This window comes from Plasmodium sp. gorilla clade G2, assembly GCF_900097015.1.
Source record: "Plasmodium sp. gorilla clade G2 genome assembly, chromosome: 3".
Classification (NCBI taxonomy): Eukaryota; Apicomplexa; class Aconoidasida; order Haemosporida; family Plasmodiidae; genus Plasmodium; species Plasmodium adleri (nom. inval.).
The window spans coordinates 907,601-918,875 of record NC_041695.1 but is presented as its reverse complement, the minus strand read 5'-3'; the positions used below and the strand labels follow the sequence as shown (position 1 = coordinate 918,875).

Below are 11,275 nucleotides of genomic sequence, written 5' to 3'. Positions count from 1 at the left end.
GTGGTATATATATATATATGTGTGGTGATATATATATACGTGTGGTGGTATATACATGTGGTATACGTGTATGTGTATATGTGTATGGGTATATGTATATATATGTGGTATACGTGTATGTGTATATATATGTGGGGTTTTTTTGTGTTTTAATATATATGTGAAGAGAAAGAAATTATGTATATATAGAATAAAGTTAAAATATTCAAAAAAAAAAAAATTAAGAGAGATAAAAAAAAAAAAAATTTGAAAATAAAAATAAAAATGAAAATTTTTATAAATAGAAAAAAAAAATAAAATTGAAAATAAAATTGAGTTAAAATAAAAAATGACAAATTTTATCAAAAAAAAATATAAAAAGAATTTATTTAAAAAAAAAAATATAAAAAAGAATTCATTTAAAATAAAAAATATAAAAAGATATTCATTTAAAATAAAAAATGTGAAAATTTATCAGAAAAAAATTGAAAATAAAATTCATTTAAATAAAAATCATGAGAAAAAATTCAGTTAAAATAAAAATGATAAATTGTTTTAAATAAAAAAAAATATAAAAACAATTTATTTAAATAAAAATGATGAGAAAAAAATGGAATTAAAATAAAAAATGAGAAATTTTATGAAAGAAAAATGAAGTTAAAATAAAAAATGATAAAAAAAAAAAAACAATTACCTATATTTATTTACATACATAAATATATATCTCAATACATATATACCTAAACCCAAACCTACATATATATATATATATTCACATACATATATATATATACCCAAACATACATATATATTTATACCCACACACCTACATATATATATTCACATACATATATATCCATTTCTTTACAGAAAAAACCCCCAACTACCTCTCCCGAGATATTTCGTGTGCTTAATATACCCCAAAATGATGAGGCAATGCCGACAAAAACATCAACGAATAGATATGTGCCCTATGGTCGTTATAAAGGAAAAACATACATATATGTTGAAGGAGACGAACCAGATGATTATCTTCGTGATATATCATCTTCTGAAAGTGAATATGAAGAGATAGATTTATATAAACCACGTAGTCCTAAATATAAAACTTTGATAGAAGTAGTACTAAAACCAACAAAACAACCAAGTGATATACCAAGTGGTACTCTACATAGTGATATACCAAATAGTGGTACCACAACAAATAGTGGTGAAAAACCATTTAGTGATAATATACCCATAGATGAGGAATGGAATGAATTAAAAAAGGATTTTATATTTAACATGTTACAAAAAGATATACCTGGAAACACTACAGATACTAATACTTTATATAGTGGTAATCCTATAGAACAACCTTTTATTACACAAATCCAAGATAGAAAATTATATAGTGATGAAAACGAAATTATATATAATATTGATTGGAATGTTCCAAAACATACACAGATATATACTACCGATGATGCGACATATAATACGTTATATAGTGGTATAGATCTAATTAATGATTCTTTAAATAGTGGTAATGATATTGATATATATGATGAGTTGTTGAAAAGAAAAGAAAATGAATTATATGGAACAAAATATACGAAAAATACATCAACGACAAATCGTTTTGCAAAACCATTAAGTGGTGATCCGATCCTCAATCAAATAGAATTGTTTGATAAATGGTTAGATAGACATAGAAATAACACGTGGAAAAACAAACCGGATAATAATATACCTGTGGAAAATGATAACAATACTACACACAACTTGTTGAATACCAACCTTTCTATAGAAATAAGTAGTGATATGACCCCTAGATCTAATATGGATATGAGTGGTACTAATAGATATACTTATTTTGATGATAAGGAGTTGTTCGAATATGGTAGTGATGAAAATTTATGATGATGATGAATATTGTTTATATTCTTTGGATATATATGTGACCGAAGATATATATATATCCTAATTTTAATAAAATAATTAATCCGTATAATATATATATATTTATATATATATATTAATTTGTTTGTGTGTTTTAAACAAAAATATTTATTAAAATTCATTTAAAAAAAAAAAATATAATGGTTTTTAATTCATTAATTAAATTGATTTGAACATTATTTTTTTTTTTCTTTATTTTTATTTATGTATAGTAACATATAATAATTTACAAATATTATATATATATATTTTATATAAATTTTAATATATGTTTTTTTGAATAATATAGTTAAATATTTTAATTATATTTTGTGGTTCATTACATATATATATGATATGCACAAAAAATATTTCATAAAGATGAAATATTTGAATTTTATATATATGTGGAATAAAATTAATTTTTTTTTGTGGAGATATATATTATATAAAAAATAATGTAATATATATATATATATATATATATATATATATGTGTTTTATTTTATAAAAAAAAAAAAAATGAAACCATTAAGGTACGAAATATTCTTTGTGTTTATAATTTTAAAAAGAATTTCGTAAAAAAATTTGATAACTTTTATAAATTAATAACAAATATATTAAATTAAATTTAAAAAAAATATATATATGGATGACAAAAAAAACAAGAAATTAATAATGAAGAGATAAAATTATAAAATAAAATTATAAGATAAAAATATTATTAAATATTTATGAAATCAAAAAAAAAAATCAACTACAAATATAATATATTTGTTCACATATATATATTAAATTTAAAATAAATAACTACAGTAGATATAAATATATAATTCAATATTCATATATTAAAATACTTATAACTACACCATTTTAATGTTTCAAAATTAACTGAATAGTCATATAATATAACTCTATATCTTAAAAAAAATATGTACAGTTTTGTTTTATATCTTTTTATACAAATATATATAAATGGTTACATTATAGTAAATATGATAAATCATACGAATATTTATATATATTTATGATTATATAATGTTTTAAGACAAACAAATAAATTATCTATTAATTAATGTGTTTTAATTTTTGTCTTTCTTGAACTTCTGAAAGCCAAGAAATGATTTTTTTTAAAACTTCCTCATTTCCAGGTTCCATAGGAATCACATGATCCACATTATCTATACTAAGAAGTTCTTTATTATTATTATAAAGTCTATCAAAAAAAGAAACTGAATCCTCATAATAACAAACGCAATCTTTCATTGAATGAATAAAATATAAATATATATCTTCAGGTATATCATTTATATTGTCATTTAAATTCTGCATTCCTCTTATTAACTCATAGCAAAGTTTAAATGTCATACCTTTATGAAAGCGAATTTTATCAAGAATATATATATCATTAACATATGAATTATTTGGAAACCTTATTTTATCCATGAATGGTAATCTCATTAATCTAAATAAAAATGAAGCAATTTTTATTAATGGTTTAAAAAAATAATTAAATTTAAATGAATCTATGGATCCAAGTCTATTAACTGAAATCATTGGTGATAACGATATGCATCCTTTTATATTCAATCTTTTTTGCAATTCTTTTGATTTACCTAATATTTCTAAAGCACGTAAAACTATATTTCCACCCATAGAAAATCCTATTAAATATATAGGAGGTATCCTAACATTTATATTTTGCTCATCATCTTTCTTATATATATTATTTTGTTCATCTTCTATGTATAACGAACTATTAATTAACATAATATATTGTAATAAATCATATACATAATCATCAAAATTATTTACATGATGTTTCATATCATTATATCCATCAGATTCTCCATGACCTTGCATATCAATGCCATATACAGAATACCCATTTTTATTAAATTCTTCTATCCAACTATCCTTATATATATAATAATTATCACTATCATTTAATACAGCTTCATGGTTGTTTATAATATTTATATTATGCTTTAAAAACCCTAGTCTTGCATGAGAATATAAACCATGAACTAATATTATAATACCTATAGCATTCTTAACTATCCAAGAATAATTTCTTAATAATAAACCGTCTTTATTATAAAAAGAATCGTGTTTTGGTCCACCATCTATATAATTGCATAATTTATTTTCTTCATAGAAACGTTCATTCTCAACCATTATAATAAAAAAATATATATATTTCTTTATTCTTTTATTATTGGAAATTCAATTACTAATAAAAGTGTCTAATATATATATATTTCAATTTTTTAATATAAAATTAAAAAAAAAAATTAAAAATAAATATAAAATAAAAATATATGATATATATAGATGAATTTCATAGGTACATATTAATATTATTACCATATAAATTACTTAAAACAAACAATCATATATAACATACATAAATTTATAACAATATCCAAATTTTGTACCAAAATATTTTCTATATTTCATAATATTAAAATTTTTTTTTTTGGTTTTTTCTTCAAAATAATCAACTATGAAATATTAATTTTTTAAATATATATAATGCTCAATATTTTAGTAATATATATAAATATAATGGTTCTTATTAGTAAAACCAAAAAGACTTTGAAAACAATTGAAATATAAATAGTACTGTCCTATATATTATAGTTCATCATTATTTATATATATATATTTATCATAATATATAATTTTATATTCATATTAAATAAAATTTAAATATATAAATAACAATATTATATATATATAATTTTTATATTTATATATGTTTCATTAAATATTCATTAACAATATGAGAAGGATAAAAATTCTTGAGAAATACAATTTTTTTTATAAAATTATATATATATATTTTTTCAAAAAATAAAAAAATATATTATATTTTGAATAATTAATTACTTTTAAATATTAAAAAAAAAATAATTATAAAAATATAAATCTGATCTTAATTCAACAACTTTTAGAATTATTTGTTTTTATAACGTAAATATATAAATATTTTTCATAATTGCATGTAACATTTATATTAAATCATATTATTAAAATATTTTTTTTTTTTTTTTTTTTTTTTTTTTTTAATAAATTTTCTACATAGAAAAATTATAGATCCAAAATTTTTTTTAAAATTAATAAATTTTATAGTTTAAAATATAAACAAAATATATGATGAATAACATTATTTTATTTTTATTATTTTTTTTTTTCTTTTTATTGCAACCAAATTTAATTTTTAAAAAAATATCTTATTATTGTAAAAATAATAATATAGAAAACTTTATAAATAGCATAATATTAATTAATTTTAACAATATTTTGAAATATTATTTATAATTTATCACTAAAAAATAATATTTTATACATACTATTAAATATATATTTTCATATATTATACAAATCAAAATAAAAGGTTCTAAAATGTTTAGTATAGTTTCTGTTTCCCTTTTTTTTTTTTTTTTTAAAAAACAAAATGTGTCTCAAAATAATAAAGACAATAAATATATATATAATTTTAATGGTATTTTAAATATTGTTCTCTCATTTCATTGAATTTGTAAAAGTCAGCTTTAAAAATTTAATAAACAAATTAAACATATTTACGAAACAATTATTTCATTATTTTGTTTATACACTATTTTTATTTTTAATGTAAAATTAAAATATTACTTAACAAAAAAAAAAATGTAAATAACAATAAAAATATGATATTAAACCATTATATTTTATTGAAACCATCAAAACATAAAAATAAAGAAAAAATTGACTTTATTTTAATTTGTCTTTTTTTTTTTAATATTTTATTTACCATTTCCATCATATATATTTATTTCATTATAATTCTCGTATTATATTTTTTGCCTGTCTTTGTAACCGTTTTTTTTTTTAACAATATTTTCCTTAGATGTTTTTGAAATTGTCGGAATATGTTTTTACTTTAATTTTGTGATATATGCTGTTCATATTTTTATGTAAATGGATTTTACCATTTATTAGTTTTTTTTCTACCTTAAAAATGTACAGGAACATATAAATAACAAATATTATATATATACATAATATGGTTCCAATGTTTTATTTATATAAATTATAATATATTTTTTTTCAATAATATATCAACATTTTAATTGTATTGTGTGTTTTATTAATTATTTAAATCTCAAAAATCATTTTCATAAAAAGCAGTTATGATTTCAATTATATATATTTTCAAAAAAAAAAAAAAAATTAAATTAATTCTCTAATTTAAAAAAAAAAAAAAAAAATAAATATTTAAATATTATTTGTTGAAATATATGTCACATAAAAATTAATTTAATATAATATATATATATATGTATTTTATTATTTTTCTGTGTCCTATTAGTCTTTTAGCAATCTAATGAATTATAAAAAAAAAAAAAAAAGATTAAGATATAAAATATTCTTGTTAATTTTAAAAGGAAACTCGTAAACAAAATTCAAATACAATATATATGTTCATATATATATATTAAATTTAAAAGTAAACAACTACATTAGATATAAATATATAATTCAATATTCATATATTAAAGCAAAAAACTATGTATAACCACAAATATTTTACACTTTTTTTAATTAAGTTCATATTCATATCGTTTAACTCTATTCCTTAAAAAAATATGTACAATTTATGCTTTTGTTTTTTTATATGCATACACATAAATTCTAAGATTATAGTAAATATTATAAATCATACGAATAAGTATATCTATTTATAATTATATAATGTCTAAAACCAAAAAAAAAAAAAAAAATAAATAATTAATTAAAACAAAGTTTGAATAGGAGACTCATTTCCAAATATTCCAACATATATATATATATAATGTTTTAAAATAAAAAAAATAAAAAAATACACTAATCTAAAATGAAAGTTCATTTCCAAATTTCCTTTATTCAAACATATATAAAAAAATACAGGATCATAAAAAAAAAAATTTATACATATATATAATGCCTTAAACAAAAAAAAAAAAAAAAATTATTTTTAATAAGATAAAAATTTATATATATATTTATAAATATATAATAAAATTATGTATAAAAAATTAAATATATATAAATATATGAAATTAAAAAAAAAGGAAAATTAATAAGAAAAAATATAAAAAAAAAAAAAAAAAATATACATAAAAAAAATAAAATATAAAAGAAAAGCAAATAAAAAAAAAAGAAAAAATAAAAAAAAAAATACATAAAAAAAATAAAATATAAAAGAAAAGCATATAAAAAAAAAAGAAAAAATAAAAAAAAAAAATACATAAAAAAAATAAAATATAAAAGAAAAGCATATAAAAAAAAAAGAAAAACTAAAAAAAAAAAAAAATATATATATATATAAATATATATAAAAAAAAAAAAATATATAAATATATAAAATATAAAATATATATATATATATATATATATATATAATAAAAAATATATATTAATTATATATAAATAAAAAAAATAAAAAAAAAAATTATATATATATTATATATATATATATATATATATAATTATATTTATATTTACAAAAAAATATATATACAAAAAAAAAAATCTTTATTCAAAAAAAAAATATATATATATATGAAATATAAACAAATTTATACACAATAAAAAAATATATTTACTGAAAATATATATATAAAATAAATTAAATTGCATATATTAAATATATCATATATATTATATATACACATATATAAATATATACATATATATAAACATATACATATATAAATATACACATATATAAATATATACATATATATAAACATATACATATATAAATATACACATATATAAATATATACATATATATATAAACATATACATATATAAATATACACATATACAAAAATATTCATATACACAATACATATACACATATATAAACATATACATATATAAATATACACATATACCAAAATATTCATATACACAATACATATAAACACATATATACAAATACATATACATATATATATCACACATATACATCTAATATTGAAAACAATGATCACCACATAAGTAAAAATATATATATTACATATATTCATATATTTAGAACCCAATTCTAAAAGAAAAATCATAATCATATATTTTTCAAAACAAAACATATTACTAATTAATTAATTCAAATTATTATTATTATTTGTGGTTTTTTATTTTTGTATAATTCATTTTTGAAAAAATTAATATATATATTTTTATATATAATATATATTATACGTATTTATTTATATGTTATGAGTAAAAAATGCACATTTATACCCACAAATACTTATAACAAATAGTTGTTTATGTATATTTTGTTTCGTAAAGACATTTTTATTTACATATGTAGTTACATATATGATGTATATATATACGTACATATATATATTTAATCTAATATATATACATATATATATATATATATATATATATGCATATATATATTTATATTTCCATATGACCATACATATAAATATGTATATATGTAAATACATACAACATATATATATAAGTATATGTATATATATGTGTACTTACATGTTTTTATAAATTAAATATATATATATATTTAAATATACGTATATGTTCATATGTCCATACTTATATAAATTATTAATATATACATATCTATATATCAATTTATGAATATATAAATACAAATATATATATTTATGCCAAAATATATACCCATATATTGATATATATATTCATATAGACATAGAATTATACTAAAATATACACTTGTACATATATATATATTCATATAGACATATATATATAAGAATATACACTTGTAGTCATATATATATTTATATGGACATAGAATTATACGAAAATATACACTTATATTGATATATATATTCATATAGACATAGAATTATACTAAAATATACACTTGTACATATATATATATTCATATAGACATATATATATAAGAATATACACTTGTAGTCATATATATATTTATATGGACATAGAATTATACGAAAATATACACTTATATTGATATATATATGTATATAGACATAGAATTATACTAAAATATACACGTCAGTACATATGTAGTATTAGACAAACATATATATGCATGTCTATATATCTATAGGTACATATTAACATGTTTATTAATTTTCATACATATATAAATATTTCATTATATTCTTTCATTTTTTTCTTAATTATATTCTATAACAAATTGATGTTGTATTCTGCGTATTTTTGTATGCATTATATTTTCCTTATCGTATATATATATGTAAGCTTTTTATGCTTCATATTTTGTTTATGTTTGTTATAATTTATGTTTTTTTAATATTTTATAGATTCTTTTTATATATATTTTTCGTATAATTTGAATGCTTCATATTTTTTTTTATGTTGCATATAATATATATTTGTAGTATATTATATATATATATATATATATATATATTCTTGGTATAATTTGTATGCTCCTATTTTTTTTTTTATGTTTGATATACTATATATTTGGAGTATATTATATATATATATGGTATAATTTGTATACTTCATATTTTATTTATGTTTCATATACCATATATTTGGAGTATATTTTATATATATATATAATTTGTTATAATTTGTATTTTTCATAATTTTCTTATGTTTTATATATTTTATATATGGAGTATCTTATATATTTTATACATATATATTTTTTGTATTTCCTTTATATTTCATTTTTTTTTTAAGTTTATTGTACTTTACATTATTTATAACATTTATAACTTTTATATATTTTTTACACAAATTTTTTAAATATATATTTTTTTTTTCTTTGTATACGTTGTATTCATTTTATTCCATATATTTTTCATTATTACTTATGATGTATGGTCATAGAATCTACATAAAATATTTGTTGTTTTTTTTTTTTTTTTTTTTTTTATCATTTTTGAAAAGCAAAAAAAAAAAATGCTATTTTATAATACGTGTTTAAAACAATTACTTATTATATTATATTGTTTTATGTTTCATTATGTTATTCTTTAATATACTATATTCTAATATATTATGTTGTGATATATTATATTATGTTATAATACTGTATGATATGTTATACTACGTTATATTATTTATACAATGATAAAATTAAAATCACTAATATTATATTAATTAAAAATAGAATAAATTAAACAAATAGAACAAAAATTTTCAATATATAGATAAAATTAAAATATTTTAACATTTGTATTATCTACAACATATACTACATATAAATATATTTTTTTGTTTGTTTATTGGATAGATAAGTTATAAATATTTATCTAAATTTTCATTTATAAATATTTTTTTTTGGAAGTATATATTTTTGTATATATATTATATGTTCTTTTATATATTATATGTTCCTTTTATATATTATAGGTTTTTTTTATATACTTTATGATATTTTTATATATTTTATGTTTTTTGTTATTATATAATATGTATACTTATATTAAAACAATTCTTTCATATAAATATATAAATATATAATTATAAATATATATATATATATGTTTTTTAAAAGTATTTTTTATAAAATTTTATGTTTTAATGATATGTATGCTTTAATACATTTTTATGTATTATCAATACTTATTCTTTAATACATTTTTGTGTATTATTAGTAAATATTCTTTAATTCAATTTTATTTTTTAATACATTTTTATGATTTAATGATATGTATTCTTTAATACATTATTATGTATTAGTGATATGTATTCATTCATATATATATATATATATATATATTTTATCATAATAATTAAAACTTGTTTTTTTCTTTTTTTTTTTTTTTATTTATATATACTTATATATATATAAATATATATATATATATTGTATATTTAAAAGAATAATATTAAAAACATATCAATTTTAATATTTACAAAGATATGAATAGTAATATTAATGGCAATATTAAAAATAGAATTACTATACAATATAAATAAAAAGTGACACAAAAAAAAAAAAAAAAAAAAGGAAAACAAATACAACAAAATTCACATAGAAATACATGTATAGAAGTAAAAATGAAAATACGTTCACGTTGGCGTACAATTATAGAAACAAATAATAAAAACAACATACATAAGAAAATAGAAGAATACCTAATAATATGAACTTAAATCTATAGAATCATTCGAATATACTAAGATAGAACATACCACTATAGTATTTCTTTATATAAACATACATATAAATATTGAAGAATATATAGAAATATAAAGGTGTATATAAAATGTAGAAGTATAAATATAAATATAGATGCATATATATATGTATAAAAACATACCCAAAATAACATAAGAACATACGAAAAACAACATAGATTCTATAAGTAACAAAATAGAAACATATAAAAAAAAATAT

The 11,275-nt window shown here is 16.0% G+C and overlaps 1 protein-coding gene and 1 pseudogene across 1 annotated transcript, besides 1 other annotated feature; one reads left to right on the top strand and one right to left on the bottom strand.

Annotated features, from left to right (window-relative positions):
- The first annotated feature begins 849 nt into the window (after nucleotides 1-849).
- PADL01_0323000 lies at nucleotides 850-1,881 on the top strand (annotated as a pseudogene).
- Nucleotides 850-1,881: a sequence feature (erythrocyte membrane protein 1, PfEMP1, putative).
- A 1,086-nt stretch (nucleotides 1,882-2,967) lies between these two features.
- On the bottom strand, nucleotides 2,968-4,077 carry PADL01_0322900 (lysophospholipase,putative; the record flags this gene model as incomplete). The annotated part of the gene is made up of 1 exon (XM_028685112.1): nucleotides 2,968-4,077. The coding sequence occupies one exon, from the start codon at nucleotides 4,075-4,077 to the stop codon at nucleotides 2,968-2,970; it is 1,110 nt and encodes a 369-aa protein (XP_028536643.1).
- Between the last annotated feature and the right edge of the window lie 7,198 nt (nucleotides 4,078-11,275).